This window comes from Falco peregrinus, chromosome 6, assembly GCF_023634155.1.
Source record: "Falco peregrinus isolate bFalPer1 chromosome 6, bFalPer1.pri, whole genome shotgun sequence".
Classification (NCBI taxonomy): domain Eukaryota; kingdom Metazoa; phylum Chordata; class Aves; order Falconiformes; family Falconidae; genus Falco; species Falco peregrinus.
This window is the reverse complement of record NC_073726.1, coordinates 36,016,431-36,037,832: the sequence shown is the minus strand read 5'-3', so window position 1 is coordinate 36,037,832 and position 21,402 is coordinate 36,016,431. Positions and strand designations below refer to the sequence as shown.

The following is a 21,402-nucleotide window of genomic DNA, read 5'->3' as shown; positions in this document are numbered from 1 at the left end:
TATGAATAAAATATCATCATTTTTAACATTTGAGTTAGCACAGAAGAGACGTTTTTGTTACCAGAACTTTCAGGGTACTTCCTTGAAGGAGTAGCTCACCTTGCTTTGAGCACAGATTTACATAAACAGGTTTTCCCGTCTCGCTGGCTTCTAGCTGCATCCATGTGTGAAGGTATTTCTTACTCTGCTTGGCCATTACCTTCTGACCTTGCTTTGTGAGAAAGAGAGAGCTGTTGGCCACCTTCAGGAGCCCATCCTCCTCCTGGCAAGTCCACCTGACTGCCTGGGAACAGTCAACAGTGATGCTGCGAGACGACAGGGCAGAGCGTGTGGAGATGCTCAGGCACCGGGCAGATTTCACATGGAGGAGCCTGTCATCTGCCATCCACTGCCACCTCTGGTTGAGGTTGGTCATATTGCACTTTTCCATAATGACTCCTCTCTTTTCTGAAAGACATTGCTGTTTCTGGACATGGATAATCAGAAACCCTTCTGGAAGAAGAAAATTCCAGAAAAATACAACAGATTACACGTGGTTATTTAACAAAAAGCAAATTCTTGATGATTTAAAATACATTACTGAATAAATCTCTCTTCCCACTTTCTATGTGTTGAACTGTTAATGAACTTTACGTATGTTGAACCTACCTTAAAAAAACCCAGATGCACAACCCACATGATGCAAGTGCTGGTAAATGTAAAGATCGAGAATGAAAAAAGCAAACTATTGTAACAAAGGTTACCTTGACCTTCATTATACACAAAAATGAAGAAAAAGTTAAACTGGATATAAAAAAATCCTTGGACTATTAACTTTAAATACCATTTCTAAATACCCAACTTCCTCTGCTTAAAAGCATACAGAGATCTACACAAACCCTCAGTCTGCTTTTCAGTTTTACAACACAGTCTTTTCACAATATAATTTACTGCCTGTGAATTGTTTTGGTAAAACTCATGGCATTTCTGAAGAAAACATATAAGAGGGCATTCCCAAATCTGTGTGCCTCCCAGTGCCCGTGCCGTTACAGGAATGGAGGCTCTTTACTGATAGGAAGTACATCTATTTTACTGGATTTACTCCAATGTCTCTAGCTGTTAGTTTTGTAATCATCCTAATTCATATTGGATTAGCAATTTGTGCTACCACACTTAAAGAGCAACACCAAACACTTAAATGAAGAGAACTACAATGCATTCATCAAAAAAGCTCAAAGTTACCAATGCAAAATCTGTTATTTGTTACAGAACACAAAACTGGTGATTTCAAATGCAGCCCCCCTGCCATGACTTGTTTAGGATTTTTCCTTTTTTTTTAACTTTCAGTTACTCAAACATTTCTAGCCTCATTAGTTACAAAGTGCTAAACCTAATGTGTATTTATTTCCCTTGGTTGAGGTTTGTCATCCCCCTGTTTTTACAGACCTGCGTATTTTCTGACTAAGCATCACAGAAATCTCCTAGCTCTGGAAGTTTCACAAAGGAGGAATAAAAAAAGAGGAATCTCTCCCTCAAAGAGACTGTCCCAAAGCTCAGCTCCTGGGTTGTCTAGCAGGAGATCTTCTTAAAAAAAGAAGAGGTATCTCCAACATAGAAGGAGACAGTTTATTTTCCTTTAGAAAGAAATCTAAACAGAACAGGCTATGTTGGCCCTGCCCCCCATTCCTCTTGTATGAACCCCCGGCGAAGAAATGACTTGGTTTTTGTAAGTCACCAGCTGTGCCGGAGGGCTCTGCTCGGTGGCAGAAAGAGCAATACCGTGGAGGTGAAGTGGGGAGAGACACTTACCTGAGAATGTCAAGGCAAGACAGGTAGAAACCAGGACGTGAAATAAAGAGTCCATTTTCCCTCTAGCAACTCCCCATGCTTCTCTTAAAAAAACCACCTCAGATAAGTGAAGCGAAGGCTAGGAAGGAAATGTGCCTTCACAGGGGGAAAAAGTCAGTGACGAGCACTTCCTTCTATTCAATTGTTTTTGGGAATTTTACACCACTTTGTCCTTTCATACGATTCTTCAGAGTTTACTAGTTGCTTTATTTAGGAAAAGTACAAGCAAGAGAGACAGAGAGGTTTTCAAACACCTGGAAAACTAAAAGAGATGATATTGAATCTCTTTAGACTGAAAGAAAAGGGATTATACTTTTGTGTAGTTTGCTGTCTGTGAAATACTACAAATCTGCAGGTGATCTGGATGGTGCTGAGTAAGTATACACTGTGTTATCCAGGGAACACACATTTTTTTGTTACTATATATAATCAAGCAAAATCTCAATATTGATACTTCTAACTCCACAAGTTCTAAAAGCCTAGTGTAGGGGGGTGGGGGGTGGGGGTGGGGAAGGGGAAGAGGAGGAGGGAAAGCTCTGAGGTCTGCACTGGGTCTTACACAAACGCCCCTCGAGGGATCAAGTGATGCTGGTTTTGCCTTCCTGTCAGGTGATCTTCCTTGCTCCATGTCAGTGGGAAATTGGCTGGGTCCTCTGGATTGGTTCTCCAGTGGTCTGAAGCCATGGTGGAGGCTAACCAAATTGTTCTGGGCTGTGCCTGTTTATGGGGGTACAAGAGTGTGTGGTGCATTAACTGCTCTAGGCAAGAATAGAGACTTCAGCTAATATTTTATATCAAGTGTAATTTATTAGCAGTATGAAGCAAAGTCAACATCACTGCATTAAAAACTCATTATACCCTGTAAACAGACCTCCCAGTGCCGTAGGTCATAATGCCAACTTTGCATTTCTCTTAAAAACAAACTCTTACTGAACAGTAAAGGAAACAGTCATAGCAGCATTTTCTTTCTTGTATAACCTGTTGTGGAACAGTCCATATCACTAAAGGCATCTATCCCTTACTGAAAGGGATAGAGCAGATAAACAACATAAGCAAAAAATTCCGTATTAATAAAAGACAGACAAATATTTAAAATCCTTACCATTCAATATATGCTACAAAGTTCCTTTTAAAAGTAAAATGACTTACACAATTTACAAATACACTGGATTTGGGTCTGTAGCAGAAGCATGTTCTAAGACAATTAACAGTATAGAGTAAATACATACACACTGAATAACAGACATTGTGCTCTGCAACTGCTCTGTAAGACCTACAGTAAATACACATTTAATAGTTAATAGTATGAAGAACATATATTTCCATATAAAATATTAACTGCTTTTGAATATTTTCAAAAACAACTTTTAATTTTTTTATTATCTCATCTTCTTCTTTTTTCTTAATTCATAATTGAACACTTGCAATTTTAGCAGCAAGAATATTATGTGGCCAAGAAACAAGCTCACCACATAATCAGTAATAGCACTTTACAGTACAGTTGACAGTCCATTCACAAGACAGTTTGCAAACGTTAAAGCATTTATACACTTGATAAACATTTCTTCTGTAGAAGTTCCAATGTCCATCTGACTGCAGCAGTAGCACATACATACATTCCATATGGCAGATACCAGTATTACAGAATTAAACCCACCTTTAGATATATACGCGAAATCCATGTGTAGTTTCAGTACGGTACCTTCTTTATAAATCGTTTTTGGGAAGCTCACAGTACATTCATATATGGTAAGGGTCCAGCAATCTCTATAACTTTGCCAAACAGCCCACAGTCCTTTCAGAAGTTGGCCTCAAAGCCACTCTTCCCACTGCAGTAAACTCCTTGAAGAAGCTGCTGGTAGGTAATGAAACAAATTACCTCAAGAGACTGACATTCGGTTTTACCTTCCTTGGCTTCACTGGACAGCTTCTGCAGAAAGTCTGCTTTCATACAGACTCAGTGCATGGTGCACAAATTCATATTGTTCACTGGTCTGAACCATTCCACCCCTGAAAAGGAAACACATTGGAATGAGAACTTATTTCTTAAGAATGCAACAACCTCCAGCCCCTGCCAACCCCATGACCACCAGATAATACAAGCCTTTCTCTCAAATTTTGACTTAAGAGTTTGCTTGAGTAAGTGGGAGATTTGCCTGAGCAGAAGTACTTTCTTGATAACTTATGCCATCCAGCACATGCCCAGCATGATTCCTGATTCTGTCAGGGGAGGGACTAGACAGGAAAACACCTGGCGTCTACATTGTTAAAACCTACATTTCAAATTCAACACATTCAAAGAGAATTTTGCTCAGTCACTTAGGCAAGGAAGGCCAGATACATGGACACAGCAATAGTACTGATGAAGCCAGGGAGTAGTCAGAATCTGGCCTTTCATTTTTGTCCTTTACTAAAACTGTAACCTCTGGTGACCCTCAGATTGCCTGTGCAGAGAACACCTCTTCCTGTCCTCTTTCTAACGCCTACAATGCATCCTGTCTGAACAGCAGCCACCTAAGACATTTTACAGTAGTGACTCATTTCAGCACCAACAAGACAAAAGAGTTTAACTTGACCATAAAAAGGACTAGTTACAGCCAGCCTGGATTAGACGCCTGCATTTAATACATTCACCTGATAACAATCCCTTTTTCAGGTCTAAGTATGAGGATCAAGTCCCACATCTCCAAAGCCAATTGCACGGTAGTGGGGAGGGGATGATGTCCCACAGGAGGCAGATAAGAGTGGTTCCATTATTTAGTAAGACTGCTATTATTCCATTCTCACATTAAACTGACCCTCTTTCTGACAGCGCTAAGGTCTTCCAGGTCTCACTTCTCATGGAGTAAAGCCTCAAGTTTACTTAATTCCACTTCTATTTTCTCATCTGCCAGGGTACTCAAAGCTACCAACTCTGCCTCAAGAACCAAACGGCCAGTTCATCCTCAGCATATCCTGGAACAGCTAGTTACCTCTGGGGCGATGAAAGACTAAATGACCTTAGCAGGAAGGAAGACATTAAGATGTGTATTGTATTTGGCTTCAGCTAGATCTTCATTGAAACAATCAGGTTTGTGCGGGATTTGGATCCAGAGCCATGTCGAAGCCAGGCATTTTACAGGAGAAGATCTGAGAAACCCTCATGTGATCCCTTCAGACAGCCTAGCAACAAAAAGGTCTACTGATATACAAAGCTATACAAAAAATAGTAAAACTGCCTCAACGAATATTGTCCTTTAGTATTAGAAAATATTATCTACAGCCACAAGGTCCTTTTATTTTCTTCAGTGCTACTGGATGGTGAAATGGCTGTAGCAGGAAAAACACAGAATAACACCTACTTCTTTAAGCAAGCAGCTACCTGTCTGTGCTCCTCCAGTGAGCTCAAGCAACTGTAGAACACTTTTTACTCAGCTGCAGGTCTATTATGATATGCTATACCTAGGGGTTAAATCACGGACCCTTAAATGGTCCCTGTCAGTGCAAAAAGCAGCAGCCTTTTAGCTTTGCCAACAAAGACATCCACAAATTCATAACTCTTGGCTGCCTGCTGCCTTCAGCTGCTCTCCTCTGTGCCTGTCCCCTGCCTGGAGATCCAGTGAGAGTCTAAAGGTGATGGGAGGGCTTTGCTGTGGTCCTCTGTGCTGCCTAGCCTCCTTCCTTCCTCCTCTCTGCTTGCATCCTGCCCTGCCCACGCAACCCCTTTCCAGCCAGCTTCCTTCCCTGTCTCCCCCATCAATGTTCCCCCAAGATGTTCTCTAAGGGAGTGGGTTTCCCAGGTTAGATTCGTTGTGTGGAAGGGGTGAAAGAAAAGAACATGTCCAGGGAGAAGGACTTGGCAGGAAGGGCAGGTTAAAACAGGTTTGGCTGCACTAGGCTGTTTCTGTGAGTGATCCTTGCTCCTCTCTTTTCAGTGCTGAAGTAACATCAAAAATCCTCACGAAGGCATATATAAGACTGCTGGGACTGAACCCAGCACTACCATATTTGCCTTGTGTCAGCAAGCACAGCTGGGATGTTATGATGCTTCTGAACTCTGTATGGGCAAACCCATGCACATTTCTGTCAGCCTAGGGGCACCTGAGTCCTATACAGAGGTTCAGACAACTTGGCCTTGTCGGTTAGGACCATACCATCATAGAATGGTTTGGGTTGGAAGGGACTTTTGATCTAGTCCAACCCCCCTGCCATGGGCAGAGACATCTTTCACTAGATCAGGTCGCTCAAAGCCCCATCCAGCCTGGCCTTGAACACTTCCAGGGATGGGGCAGCCACAGCTTCTCTGGGCAACCTGTTCCAGTGTCTCACCACCCTCACAGTAAAGCATTTTTTCCTTGCATCTAATCTAAATCTACTGTTTTTTAGTTTAAAACCATTACCACTTTTGTCACTACAGGCCCTGGTAAAAGGGCTTTGTCCGTCTTTCTTATAAGCCCCTTTATATATTGAAAGGCTGCAGAAAACAGTCCCTGGAGCCTTCTCTCCTCCAGGCAGAACAAGCCCAGCTCTCTGACTGCCTTCATAGGAGAGGTGTTCCAGCCCTCTGACCATTTTCATGGCCCTCCTCTGGACCCGCTCTAGCTGTTCCATGTCTTTTTTGGACTGGGGACCCCAGGGCTGGATGTAACACTCCAGGCAGGGTCTCACAAGAGCAGAGTAGAGGGGCACAACTACCTCCCTTGACCTGCTGGCCACATTCTTCTTGTGCAGCCCAGGATACAATGGGTTTTCTGGGCTGCAAGCTCATTGTTGAGTTGCTGGCTCATGTCCAGTTTTTAAGCTACCAATACCCTCAAGTCCTTCTCCTCTTTGTTCTTGTGCAAGGCTCACATTTAATAGTAAGGAATTATCTGTGACCCTAAGACATCAGATTGTGCAAAAGGCTGTGTGGAAGAGCGTTTCAGAAGGAAATCTGCTCAAGGAGGGAGGCTTCCTCTCCCGTGTCCCTAGTGCCCAAAAGGGATGTACCCACAGCTACAGCACCTCTGGGAGTGCAGCCTTCGTCCTCCGCTAGCCCGCACTGCCAGCTCCTCTGTGAGCTGCTGGGCTCTTTGCTTCTTTGGGACTTTCTGGGGTGACGCTCAGAAAAACCTGCTCCTGGTATCCTGAGGGCTTGGGGACAGTGACCAGCTCTGCCTGGCCAGCCATGGGGCAGGGCTGGGTCGTTTACCCTGCCCTCTGGCTTGCTGCTAGTGCAGCTGCATGCAGTCTGCTCCAGAATGAATGTGATGCAGGGGTTGGGATTTTTTTTTTTTTTTTAACCTGAGGTGATTACTCAAAACACTTGAACAATGAATTGACGCACACTGGAAACTCTTTTCATCCTGTCTGAGGAGCCAAGAGCAAAGTTATTGGACGTCATTCCAAGAATGTGCCTTTAAGGTTAAGAATGCGCAAAGTTTCTCAATATCACAGAAAGTCTTGAAGATGCCTCACATCAAATATTTCCTGTTTCTGTTGCAAAACAAAAAATGAACAGGGGGGGAAAATAAGCTGAGCAGACCTGTGGGTCTGTCTTTCTACGAATCCACACAGAGTGTGGCTGTATTTCCATCCTGGGTCAAGATTTTGAGTGGGTGGTCCATTTCCTCATATTAGCTCAATACAGATGATTACTGCCAGATCCATTCACCCCTTAATTTACACTGAACAGCTGAGAAGAAAGCGGCACCTGTACATACTTTACCTAGGAACAGTTCTCTCCTGCCTCATTCCCTGTTGGAGCTCTATTTTAGACTTGGTTTCCAGAGGGGGTACATAGGCAGTTAATTGAACTATTTTTAAGCTTAACTTTTTGCCACAATCTGCAGTTTGCCTGGATGCTTGTTTGGATCTCACTGAGTGTGCTGGGCAATGAGAATGTTCTGGTACATTCCTACAGCATCACTGTGAGTCCCTCAAGCGCAGCTCTTTTATCCTGTTGCTTGATTCACTTCGGGAGAGAAGTGGCCACGGACCCATGTGACAAAAAGTTCACACACAAGTGGATACCATGGAGTGTGTTCATTCCATCAGTAGGTCTGTGCCTGGATGGTGCAGCTCTGAGCATGAGCAAGCCTGGCTGGGAACCCAGGAGAGATGAGGCATCAGGGAAGAAATATTCAGTGTACACCTTAGGCAGGTTTCTGGCTCCCAGGTGGTCAGAAAAGACCATCCTTTTCTGCTGAACTCTCTTGTTTTCTGTTTTGTGAGGGCAATTTGATGCACAAAGAATAAATTGGAACTCAGCTGCTAGCCACCATCATAAGGGAGACAGCCTCATCACTGTCCTGCTCTGCTCCTGGCTGTAGCCCATTGCTAACGTTGGCCACGCTGGTAACTGAAGCGCAACACAGCTATGTCCAGAGGCAGCTCTTGCAGCCAAGCCTAGTGAAATGTTAAGTTCATTTTGCCAACTTCATACCACACGTAATGACCATATCTCACAGACCACCTGCCAATAAACACCATGTCAGGACTGGGTCAGCAGGGGAAGCTGGTGTCATTGAGCTTTGTCCCTGTAACAGTGATACTTGGCCAATTTATGGACCCACAGTCTGGCTGGGCTAGCTGTGGCTACTCTAGTCTTAGGGGCTGCTAAGTTCTGTTAGCAATCCTTGTTATAAACTGACTGCCAGGTGAGTGAAGGCCATTCTACCATATGGCCAGCTGGAAAAAAGAGAAGTAAAAGAGGTTTTGGTTTCTGAGTTTTGCCCAGAAAAATGTCTTTAAAAATTAAAACACATATAAAAAGATATACTTTTTGTCTCCGGCAATGCCTGATAATATGAAGAGCTGAGGCACCTTAAGCAAGATCTCTGGAGTCTACTTATATAATCTGAATCTCAAAAAAATACAAAATGTGCAAATCACAAGATTTAACAATTCTTATAATGAGCTTTGTGTCACTGAGATTGCTGGTATGAATGTTTATATTTGGGTCAGATTTCCACTCTCTTTCCAAGTTTATCTGGGCTACTAATACATATAAGAAATTTCATTAGTCAGATACACTTGATGAAATTGTGTTATCAATTAAATGCTGAAAATTATTTTTTTCTGTGGCTGAAATAATGACATAAAAAATGATGTAGCTGAGACCTCAGTTTGCTTCCACTTCTCTAGGATGGATTGTACAAGCAATAAAAAAGTTATCTTATAATAGAAATATTAAAATGGGGGAGAACACTACAAACCTTCTTCAATAAGATGAACAGATAATCAGAATGGAGTGTTGGAAATTTGGAGTTGATAATTTAAAACAGAGTAAGCATTTTTCCCTCAGCTCTTCCATCTTTTTTGTTGCTGAGATTTTTAGGTCAGTAACTCCCCCTGGAGAATTTTACACTCCAAGTGACTCATGTTGCCCTGTAAGGATCACATTACAATCTCTAGTATGATGAAGGCACTGAGGAGAAGGCAGAGGAGATGATCCATAAACATGGTCAAATATATGGATTCTGGTCCTTCTGCAATTTGTGGTTCCAGTACCTTTCAGAGCTCTTCAGAACAAAAAAATCCCGTACTGTCCCTTTGACCTAAGCTCTTTTTCAGCATTTGCACCCTTGTGGGTTGTTTCCATTTAAAGAAGAAATGCATGCCAGAAGCAGGTAAAATACTTGCATGGATATTATATGACCTGGTATCTACAGCAGGAGAGGAAAAAGACTTCTCTATTCTTGGTGCAACCCTGTTTACTTTATAGAAAATCCTGTTTTCCCAAGCAGACTAAGAAAGAAAAGTACAACCAAACCAACAGTTCCATTGTGCACAATACCCACATCCTCCTTTCCAACACAAATCTCTCTTCAGCCATGGTTTCACAAAACAAAGCGGTTTGCAACAATGCTGGCTTACAGTGTTCCTGCTCCCAAGCTGTGAATTCAATCAGGGAATTGATCTGCCTTCAGAAAATTCTGCAACAAATGCTTTGCTATTTTGTTAAGCTGGGTAAGTTTGCCAGCCCAATTCGAAAGGACCCCCAGCACTGCTGAGAGAATAGCAACAGCACCAGATCTGGAGCTCTCCGCTGTCCAAAGAAACTACACACTGAGTGAGCCTGGATGTCCCTGTCAATCCAGGCTCAAAGACAATCCCTTGCTTCCAGATTGCCCCATGTCTCCTGTATTCCAGTGGGATGCTGCAGACAGCAAAAAGCTCCAGGAGGGGAAAAGAGGAGTGCCAAGTGCCCTGCAACTGCAGGGTTGCCATCTCAGGAGAATTTCATTCAGTGGTGTCTCACAGAAAACAATATTCCTTATTTAGGATCTAAATACAAATGTCACCTTTAATATTGGGCTAACGCTGTCATAAAAGTCAACAAAAGTGATGGCAGCCATTTCATGTAATGCAACATTCAACTGTGAAAAGGTTTTCAGAATCATTACTGAATTATCACTGATCATTACTGAATCATTTCAGTAATGATTTGAGAATAATTTCAGAATCATTGACTGATTTATGGTTCTTTTGGAACTCACCGATCCACTCGTAGCTGGCAGACAATACTCAATGCATCTACAACTCCCTCTTCCTTCAACTGCTGACAACCAATGGTTGTGGCAATAAAACATCCAGTTCTTCCTATACCAGCACTGAAAAGAAGGCAAATTTTAATAGGGGAATAGAGTCCACAGATCAAAGGAGTTAAATAGAAAACACTAAATATATTTGAAAACACTAAAAATACAAAACAAGGAATTGCTAGAACCCACAGTTCCTGGGTGCATGGCTAGCAAGGGTAACCTCTCAGCTCACTTTCTTAGAGAAAAGTGAAAGGGTGCACTGTTCCAGCAGTCCAGTTCATGTGGGTAGTTTATGAGGCTTACATGTTTCCAGTTTGCACACAAGTGTGTGGTACAAAACCCAATCTCCATTAGCACCACAAAGTCCAAATGTACTCTGGTGCAGTCCAAGCAAATGATGGAGATATGCACTGAGGTGGGGGAAAAGTCCACCCAAAGGCAAAATCAGCGGGGCTTTATGTTTGAAGCCCCCAAAGTATACAGGGGTTTGTTCTGCTAACTGTAACTCTAACAGTGAAGGTAAAAAGGACATAGGACCATGCTGATGAAGTTAGCTCCCTCTCCTGTGACTCTGCAGGAGGGAGAAGGATTTGGTGCTGTAACTCTCCAGGTTTTCTTGATGCCTGCTTGGAAACAGCCATTTTGGCATTATTTTTACTCTGTGGCCTCCAACACTTTTGAGAGTCTCTGCCCCACTCTGTTTCTTGCTTAAGTAATGTGGAATTCAGTGCAGCTCATCCCTGTCACGCCACATGGCAGGAAAATGTGAGGAAAATAGTTAAAACATAGTCAGAGGTCAAGAGCTCCATGCCTGGCTTTATAATAAATACTTAACCATTGGGTGCCTTACTTCTTTATCTCTGCAATGGGTATGAATGCTACCTGCCTAATATGAGCCCTGCAAGAGTTATTTAAATTAATGCCAGGAAGAATACATTGAGTGTCTCAGATGGAAGCTTCATATATCTGAGTGCAAATTGTTACCAGGAGTATGTGCATTTGCTGTAGCTGAAACAAATCGCAATCTACTCAGCACAGAATGAAAGATAGGAGTGCTTTAGAGACTCAAGAGCCCTCCCATCTGGAAACGAAAACTTCCAAGAGGACTCAGAAATAGTAAATATATGAGGATAGTCTAAGCTAGCCATGAGGGGATGATAAGATGTAAAACTGGCAGTGTAAGAAAGGATCGAGTGAAATGAGATCCTGAGTTGACAGCCTGTCTCTTTGGACATCGATATCTATGGGGAAAATGTACCCAAAAGGTGAAGGCCATAGTTTATAAAGAGGGATTTCGAGAAAGCAATCTAATGCATACTCCCATTCTCTTCCTCAAGTATTTTGAAATCCTTGAAAGCAGGGCTAACACGTGTAAACAATCCAGATGCAATTAAGTTAGCTATAATGAAGGGTTCTTTTTTTCTCTTTTTTTTTTTTTTTTTTTTTTTTTGGGTGGATTAAGTGTTCTTGGACAAGTTCTTAATATATATTAAACAAACACTAGGGGTTTCTAATGTATTTTCTTCCTCAGCTCGGGCGTGCCAGTCCTATCTTACTACATAGTTTTATTTCAGACAGTGCAAGATAAAAATGACATTGTTCTTCACTTGCCTACACATTTCTTTCCTGGTATATCCAAAAAATACAGAGAGCTACTTAATTTGAAGTATATTCAAGCACCAAAACATGGTATCACAGAATGGCTGGGGTTGTAGGTGACCTCTGGAGATCATCTAGGCCAGTCCCCTGCTAAAGCAGTTTCACCTACAGCAGGTTGCACAGGATAATGTCCAGGCAGGTTTTGAATGTATAAAGGTTAGGAAGAAATTAAAACTTTTTTTTTTTTTTCCCCTTTGGAAATCTGTGTTCTTGGGGTGTGTGTGATCAGATCTGCTGATTTCAAGGACCAAAACAAATGTTTATTCTTTTTCCTATTCTTTTGCAGAATACGAACTACTTTGCTAAAAACAAGTCAAATCCTTCTTATACCCTGAATGGGCTCATCACTGAGTGTGTGAGACAGCACTCTAGGCTGATAGGTTACAAGAAGTCACATAGAAAACCCTTTGTTTTTTGCACTAGTGCCATAATTCCCAATATTCTGAAGCATTTCTGCTTCAGATTGAAGATCATTTTTTGAGTATGCACTGTAATTGTCCCCTGGAAGTAACTGAGAATTGTGCAGTTCTATCTGAGGTCTAAGTTTAAAAGTACACGCACAGGCTCTATAAGACCTGGATGACCTCAACTGCAACTTCATATCAAAAGGGAAGATATCTGACTAAAAATGGAGCATGAGTGAGTTTACCCATTTTGTAGACCATAGTGAAGTAAGTGTATAGATAGCTGAGTTGTCACTGAAGAACTATTAATGTTAATCACAACTGAGGTGATATCTAGGTCTTTAATCATGAATAAATTCCTGCTCATGATTACAGACCTTACTGTCATATCACTCATCTCAGAAAGACACCTTGTTCTTCTGAAGACCTTCATTACTGAAGATCTTTACTAGAAGAACTTTCAATAGCCATCTACAGATTTGTGGATTGTTTAGGGAAACTACAATTCCTGATAAAAATAGGTGCATAGAATTTGGGGAAGTTCCTTATACACCACATTCTGGTTTTGAAAAATGCTAAGTGGTCCAAATCTGGCTTTCATTTCCCTAAATCTCCTAAGTATGGAGTTGAAAATGAGTGGATCAAAGTGAAAAGTTTTGTTTTGATGTACTTCTAGGGGGAAAAAAGAAAAGGTACTATCCCAACTGTAAGAGCTATATTGTCACAGATACTAGACAAAACAAGTAAGGAAATGCTGATTTAATATTTTTTTTCCTGTTTTGCTTCATCTCCTTCTTTCCACCAATATAACAAATCCAATACTACTTCCTACTACTTAAATTGTTACATGGGGCCATGAATAAACATAAAGCAATAAAATGGAATTAAATTAGAACTACTAGAGGACATTCTCTGGTTCATTACAATTTGTGTGAATAACACTCTGCTCTTGAGTACTGAATAACACTTTGCTCTTGAGTATCAAACCAACTGCCTTCATGAAAGTGTTCACAAATTTTGTACTAATCTGTTTGGGTCTCCAAATTTGGACCTGTTGCCTGCTGTTAAAATTTGACTTGCTTTACAACATTTTAGCCAACCAGTGACAGGGCATTACATCTTACTTAGGTATGTAATTTTGCAACAAGACTAAAAAGAAAGAAAATAATGAATAAGAAACAGAAGCAAAATAATTTTTCCAGCTGGTCTTTCAAAGAAAGAGTTCATTAGCAGAAACGGAGAACAGTTCAGAAATGATTTGCTAGCAACAAAGGAATTCTCTCCAAAATGCAAATCCTCAAATAAGAACTGAAAAAGCCAGTTAGCATGAAGTGGATCTAGGATATTTTACTCTTCCCCAAAATGTGTTCTTTGTTTAGAAGGAGGACTGTTTGATGTGATTTGGTGTAGCCTTGCCTTGGGCGGTCATTTAAGAGAAGGATTGCCAATTACCTGCAGTGCACAATGACAGGTCCTCTGCCTGGTGATTCCACCCTGTCCTCTTCTACATCCAGCATGAGCTGCAGCAGAGGCTGAGCACTGTCAGGGGTTTTGTGGTCTGGCCAGGATGTGTACCAGTAGTGCTTCACACTCCGGGACTGACCCCCTTGCTGAAAATAACATGAAGTTTTTATATGCACACTTGTGGTGAACAATTCTTTTTATTTCTCTCAATGTTATGGTAAAAAGACAGTAAAAACATTAAGAGAGATTTAACAGGTTTTTTTTTTTTTTATTACACTCTGAGGTTGCAATTGCACGGAACAGGCGTGTTTCCAGGGACCCATTTGTAAGATGGGTTTGTGCACCTAAAAACTTAGCTGTTTTTCCAGCTGTGTAAGTTCTGCTCTGTCCATCTGACTACTGACTTGCTGACTGTGCTGTCAACTGGGAATTGTTGAAGGTCTCTGTTAGATCAGCAATAAGATCTAGAGAGATTATCTTGATCTGGGCTTCTGAATCTCTAAAGTATTACATATATTTCTGCTGCCTTTTAAGGACATTGTCATAAGGGTCTGATACCAAAATTACAAGAATATTTAAGTTAAAGGTGCAAAAGAACTGCCCTAGTAGATTAATCAAACATTCCAGTTTGTCCAGTTATTCTTTCCAACAGAGGCTGCTACCACTTACTTCAACAAGCAAAGGGGCTAAATATGGCTGGAGTAATTTATGTTGGTAGGTGTGACTTCTTCCCACTTCCCACTGCCCAGGCTGAAACCCCCAAAAAATTTTCCCAATTCATTATTTATTGTAATGCCCTGTCAAGAGCAGCAGATCAATCCAATAGCATGTAAGCATAATATAGGGAGTAACTCAGAAGAGGAGCATCTGTCTTACTTTGCACAGTTAATGCTTCATCAGAACCATGAAAGCATGAAGCTTTCCTTATATACTTCTTATATTTTTAGCTTCTCAAATGGGCGACAGATGCACTCAGCAAACAACATTAGCAGCATATCTTTTTCAGAATGATGCTACGCTAGTTCTTTCATTAACTAAAATCTTTCATTAACTAATTGGCAATGCTAAAGAGGCCTCAAAGCAAATGTAATTCAAGAGAGTGAAACTTGCACTCTTTTTGAAGCCTTTTTTATTGCCAGAGTGATACAAAGCAGCAATAAGATAAGTGTTCCAGCACTTTGGTCTCAATCATACCTTGCAGCTGTGAGCTTCATAGCTCAGTTACTCCTCTTGTAAAAAATTATGCCCTTTAAAGAAAACTCCTTTAACTTCATTTAACATTAAAAAAAGAAAACATTAGGAACAATGCTTCTCAGATGCACATTATTACCTTTATTGTAAGCTGACGGACAGTATAGTTCTTGCATTCTTGCACACCGTTAACAAGGACTTCAACCTTCCCATAGATTCCTCTTTTTTCTGGCCAATAAAGCACACATTTCTGGAAAGCAAGCATCAGTGTTGTCAACAAACTGGATCCTGGAGCCATATTAATCTCTAATGTTTACAGAGAATGTATTTGTCTGGAAAGTTCAGATGAATTCAACTGGGGTGTTATTCCTGCCGGAAGCATTCCTAAATAAGATATTAAAGGGTTCTTGATGAATGACTTAGGCCTGAATTTCAGAATCTTGAGTTTTTTAAATAGGGATCTCTGTCACTGAACATTTTGAACAGATGTTTTTATTCTTCAAAGCTCAATGAACTTCAGTTAAAGGAATTATTTTCCACATTCAAAATCAAAGATCTTTGTTTTCTAGAACACTCTTTAATTCATCGAATTAAATTAATAAAGTTTACTCTTTCCAAATGGGATTTTCTTCTGAGCAAGAGATTAGGAATTTGTCCTCTTCTTACATGACTTTTTATCTTCTTTAACTCTCCTGAGCCCTGATACAACAAAGCATGTAAATGTGCCCTTAGATCTTACCAAATTCGGCGGAACTTAACATGCATGTTATTTTGCAGAATCTGAGTTGTCTACTATATAACTTACTAGAAATGAATGTTAATAAAATGCATCACTCTTGCTAAGAGCTACACAAAACTATATACTGAATTCTTAATGAATCAGTAGTATTTTACTATTTCAGCAATGTATCTGACAAGCATCTACTATAAAGTAGATGAAGAAATAATATTTACAAGATGAATACTTTTATTTTTCCCCTGCAATAATTTGCTTATCTTCAAGTCAACTGCACTTTTATATTCATTTCCATTAAAGTATCTCTATAGTCCACCTGAAAGCAAACATCCCTGTTATATAAATACTTCTCTAAAAATAGATACTTATTACCTTAAGAATGTAAGGTGTTTGAAAGCAACATTTTCTGAAATAATGCTGGCCAATCTGACTTGTTCATTAAATAAAAAAAACACCCCCATCCCCCAACAATTAAAGAAAACCTTCTTTTTATATCTAATGCACAGGTAAAAACAACACTGAGAACAGACGTTCCTATAATAATAGGAACCTCAGGAAGAACTTGTTTGTATTTCCTCACAAACTTTTGCTGAAGAAACTGATATACATTTAGACAGTAGCCTACATTATGCACCAATACAAAACAAGTCCTTTAACATAATTGCCATAAAGCATAACTCCCAGTAAATCCTGCTACGAATGATCCAGAAAAAATTATCAGTGAGATGCAAGGCTTTACCACCAGGTGTGATCTTTAAGCTTCTATCCTACTTGATAACCCAATAGCTGATTGAACTGAATCATCTCTGTTGTAGAAATACTTTTCTAAAAATAGATGCTCATTACCTTAATAGTGTAAGGTGTGTGAAAGCCACATTTTCTGAAATAATGCTGGCCAATCTGACTGGTTTCATTCAAATCCTGTCTTTTGCAGAATTACTCGAACATCCTAAATTTGCTGTCTCCCCGAAGACATCAAGAATGGCAATAAAATACTCAGAAATTTGTACGAAAAAAAGTATTCACAAGTTGTACAGTCCCCCCATGTGACACATACAGCTACTATCATCTGCCAGATTTGCAATTCATGCCCCTCCCTGGGACTGTAGTTCTCAGTGCTAATATGGGAAAAAGAAAAGTTTAAATACACAATTGTACCCTGACAATCAACAATAGTTGAGTCAACCCCTGAGACTTCTTGATAAATGTGAGCATGCGACCTCACTACAAAGCCTGCAGGCACTCCAGAAGAGTGTTTTTCTTGACTCTTTCCCAGAACTGGAATTGGCAACTTGCGCTGGATGGACAATGAAATGGGGCTGTTCATTAAAATAACTTTCATTTAACAGTCTGTCTACATTTAGTGAGATACAATGGATTATTTTTAACACAGTCTCTGTGCATCTTTTAAAAATACCATTTGTTACTGCTTTAAAAAATAGCCTTGAAGATAGAGCTGAGATCAGCTGGTTCATGCACTTCTAAGAAGACAGATATGTGGAGGAATTAATATGCTTTTGAAAGTTAATTGTAAAAGAGGGATAAAGATGGGAGGGATAAAGATATCAGGCATACAGAAAATAGTATAGAAAATCCCAGGAACATCAGCTAAAAAAGTAAATTGCCTCAAGCTATTACTTGAACCTGAAAGAAAATTCCACTATTTTCAAGTAGGTATAATTTGAACCTCTTCAAAAGACAAACACAGTGGTTGAGAAGGCTGCTTTCCAGCTTTGTATCTCTAATCAGTAAAAGCTTATTGCATATAGCATATATCAGAAAAAAGGAAGAATTCACTTGTTCTTATCATCACATAGTCCTCCACCTCTAATCTGTGCTGGTCTTGATTCTGTTCCTTGCTGTTCTTTCAGCCCACAAAATTTCCTTTCACCATATTCATCTATTACAGCATTTTCTAAATAGGTCACATAAACCAGCCCCCCCCCCCCAAAAAAAAAAAATACTTGCACGGCTTCCAAAAGTCTGGGAGTCTTCTTACGTTCATGTGGAAATTCTCATCTTCCTGCCATCTTTCAAATCCCCCCTTGGATTTATTTCCATTGGTTAGCTTTTTGCTAATAAATGGTAATTTATTTCTGATCTGGTGCCTGAACTTTTTTCTTTTTTTTTTCTTTTTTTTTTAAAAAAACCAACCAACATTCCCAGACCTGAACAGGAAGTTTATACAAGAAACAGTATCTTGCTTGACTTTTAATTGATTTCAGCCTTTGTCTTTCCCTCTGACAGGGCTGCAGGCTTAGACTCCCTCCATCCCCTGTCCTGTCTTATTGCACACCTCTTCCCATGCCCACTGGGTACCAGGGTTCAAAGGATCTCTCCATCTCTCCTGAGGGGGATCTCTGTAAGTGAGTACGATCTGGCCCTGCCTCAGACTGGGGCTGGCACCTGCTATTTGCTGTGGTTGGCCTGTGCTCCTGCTCCTCTGCTGTTTGCTGTGTGTTGGCTTTAACTTGCCAGAAGTGCTCCTGTTGCAGCCTGGTCCCCCGGTTGTGCTAACGGAGGAAGGCTCTCCCAGCTGAAGTGTTATTTACCTGCTTTACTTTCCCTGGATTTGGACCCTTGGATTGGTTTAACAGCCCTCAAGTGTTAGTGGAGTTGCTTTACTTCAGCTCCACTTGTTCATTTTTCCATATAGCTATGTCAACAAATTTACACATTAAATGTCCCAATAACCAGGCCAACACACAACAGTAATGAATAATTACAACAAGGCTTCAGTTCAAGAATCCCATTTTACTCCTGGCCTCTATTTACAGTTACTACTAGCTCAAGCATGAGAGGTATACTTTAAAAGGATTTCCCTTCATATGCTAAAATTCTCAGTTAGGACCAAATCTCAAGTTTTCCCAAAATCTAAGACATATCTATGATGCCAATACTCAACTGATAAGTAATTTTCAAAGAGGCTTATGTGAATTCTGTAAAAGGCAGGATTTTCAAATTCCAAAATGTATTTTGCTATGCGTAGATAAGTGTGCCTATAGACCAAGTGAAGGAAAAAATGTTACATGAAAAAAACAGTGAGTTAACAAGACTGTCCTAGATAATTGCTGACAGCAAGATTTATATTATCTGAGTTAAATAAACATGTACTGTTTAGTGCATATGTCAGTACTAGTCCTTTCTTCTTGCAGAATGCTGCACAGTATTCTTTATGCTTCTCATAATTTTTCCTAGTTAACAGGTAGTGTTTTTAGAAAGTTTTGAAGGCAAACTAAATGTGTATTATCTGTGGAGTACATAGGATAACTACGAAAAACAGCTGATACAACAGGTCTATAAACTTCTCTATAAAATTATATAGAAGTCTATAAAATCCTTACACTCTGCATACTTGTCTAAATTCCACTGCTTAGTTGTCTTGACTAAACTCAGTAATATATAAAATTTATATGTGCCTTGTGGATAAAGGTTTGTAAGATCATGTCCTAAAATGCTACTACAGAATTAGAGATAGTGATCTTCAGTGGGCGATTATGTTATTCTCTTAGAGTGGCATGGATCACCCTCGCGTGGTGACTACTGCTGTTTGTTGACCAGGGAGGTACCTAAATCACTAGATGAGATGTGTTTTTTTCCTTATTATAGCCTAGAATTCTAAGTTTCTCATTATCAATTCAGGCAGAAGGTCCTTTGCTGTGGACTTTCCTTGCACAGGTAGATTTCCAATGTGTTCAGACATTGGGTAGTATTGAGGACAGGTTTTACAGATTCTGCTTAAAATACTCACAGCATCCATAGTTCCTTCAGTATTATTCTTGCTTAGAAATCAATCTCCTTTTTTTAATCAGACTTCAAAATGAAAAAGAAAGAAAATCCAGTAATTCAATGCTCCATGTTTTTTCAATACAGCTGAAATTAATATTTTGCTCAGCACTCTACTTTCATATTATATCTTCATCCATCTTACAAAAACTGTTACCACAGCAAGTCTTAACCATTTTTTCATCTCATGGAAGGAAGTAACTCTCTAAAAACCTTTTTTTATCATCATCATTTCACACAATTCCCATGGTTATTGCAAATTCATCACATCAGTATATTGAACTAGAACACTGATGTCCCTAATAATTTTACCTAGGCTAAATAAATGAATTTGTTGTTGAGATTAAAGTTTGGGGTTTTTTGAGCGCTCCCTCATTATACATTACTTTATACATTACAGTACATTATAGCTCAAATGGAGGTTTGACTGACATTATACCAACTGAGGAACGGGGCCTATACGTGAGAGTCAGGTGTGAGGGTTTATTTGTGCAGGGGTGGATGTGGACAAGTGGATGAATACACTGTCAAACATGAAGGTATTCATATGCGTGCATATTGCAGATGCACCTCCCTGAAAATGATGGAAATAAACCAGGCCACAGAGAAGAAAAAATGTCAAGTGTTATTATGCTAAATAACATCTGCTCTTGCCTTCTCTATAGAGAGCAAACACTTTAACAGTCAAGTTAATATGCTGAGCATAGCCACTAGCTAAGCTGTTTTCTTTTCAATAGCAACCAAGGTTTCAGGGGGAACCTGCTAACAGTGGGAGAGCTCCTAAGGTTTCTAGACAGGGCAGGATAGCTTGTGCAAACACAGCCTCTCTATATAGCCTGGGAACGATTTGAGATTCCCCACCCTTTCTATTTGGAGGAAATCACCACTGCCAGGCCACAACAATGCAGACAAACACCAATGCCTACAGCCTGCCTGACTCAGGTAAACACAGGGTTTCCTGACGCGATGGAAACCACTGGGCACTTCTTTCAAGTCATTCTTCTTACACAGTGTCAGATATGAGTGTTTAAATAGTCAGCACTTCCTCAGTGAAATACTTGTTCTTCTGGCCAGTTAGGCTGGGGTAAGTTCTCTATGTTTTCAGGAATAATCTTTTTTAATGTAGGCTTCTGGACGCTTCACTTGAACAGTCTAGTGCAAAATGGCACCTGGTTTGGAAATATATCTTGGGATATTTTACAGGACCAACCTGCTTCTTGCATACAGCTTTCTTAAAAACTGTTAGATTTTAAGTTCATGTTAGAAGCCCAAACTCAGAGTGACAAAGAGCCAAGCAGTGGTCAAGGGCAGAAGAAGAAAGAGTATGTCTACGAGTCCATATTTAAATGAAGCAGTGAGGTTGAGCCCTGGGAACACACTCAGGATCTTGGTCCCTTGATCACCCAGCATGGGAACTTTGCCTGAGTAAACTGTGTTTCTCTGTAATCACGTGCACCTGAGTTTGGAGATCAGGGGTGTAAGTGGAACAGAGGCAATATGGCCCTGGTGCTTACATGGCAAGGTGCTAAGGCTTGGTTGAGGCACCTATGTGGAGCTGGGAATTGTTTACTGAGTCTAGCAGTTTGGACTCAAGAAAAAAGTAAACCTCCTTTATGTCTGCCTCTCTCTTGTCCACAAGCCCTATAAACCACTTTAACATTCAGCCTTCCAGAACAGAGCTTTGTGTTGGTCCTCTGCACAGGAGAGTGATTTTTGTTCCTAATGTCTGGCAATCACAAGTATGGACTCAGGCGCTATCAAGGAAAGCCTGGCAACAATTTACATGAATACTAAATAAAGCTATTAAAGATGTAGTTAGGAATCCATCCAA

At 40.3% G+C, this 21,402-nt stretch overlaps 2 protein-coding genes across 6 annotated transcripts in view; both read right to left on the bottom strand.

Annotated features, from left to right (window-relative positions):
• The window catches only part of PTPRB (protein tyrosine phosphatase receptor type B), a 69,169-nt gene extending 67,244 nt beyond the window's left edge, over positions 1 to 1,925 (bottom strand). For 2 of the 3 annotated variants that reach the window (XM_055807464.1, XM_055807465.1), the window contains exons 1-2: positions 1,789 to 1,924; positions 100 to 492 (exon numbers count right to left, since the gene is read on the bottom strand). In XM_055807464.1, coding sequence (XP_055663439.1) covers positions 100 to 492; positions 1,789 to 1,843 — 448 coding nt within the window. In that variant the 5' untranslated portion in view covers positions 1,844 to 1,924. Of the gene's footprint in view, positions 1 to 99; positions 493 to 1,788 lie in introns of all 3 variants that reach the window. The other variant, XM_055807466.1, reaches the window with a different exon arrangement.
• A 689-nt stretch (positions 1,926 to 2,614) lies between these two features.
• PTPRR (protein tyrosine phosphatase receptor type R) overlaps positions 2,615 to 21,402 on the bottom strand; it is a 148,022-nt gene continuing 129,234 nt past the window's right edge. For 2 of the 3 annotated variants that reach the window (XM_055809016.1, XM_027793446.1), the window contains 4 exons: positions 15,189 to 15,299; positions 13,847 to 14,004; positions 10,287 to 10,400; positions 2,615 to 3,837 (listed from right to left, as the gene is read on the bottom strand). In XM_055809016.1, the coding sequence (XP_055664991.1) occupies positions 3,744 to 3,837; positions 10,287 to 10,400; positions 13,847 to 14,004; positions 15,189 to 15,299 (477 nt within the window). In that variant the 3' untranslated portion in view covers positions 2,615 to 3,743. The remainder of the gene's footprint in view (positions 3,838 to 10,286; positions 10,401 to 13,846; positions 14,005 to 15,188; positions 15,300 to 21,402) is intronic. The other variant, XM_055809017.1, reaches the window with a different exon arrangement.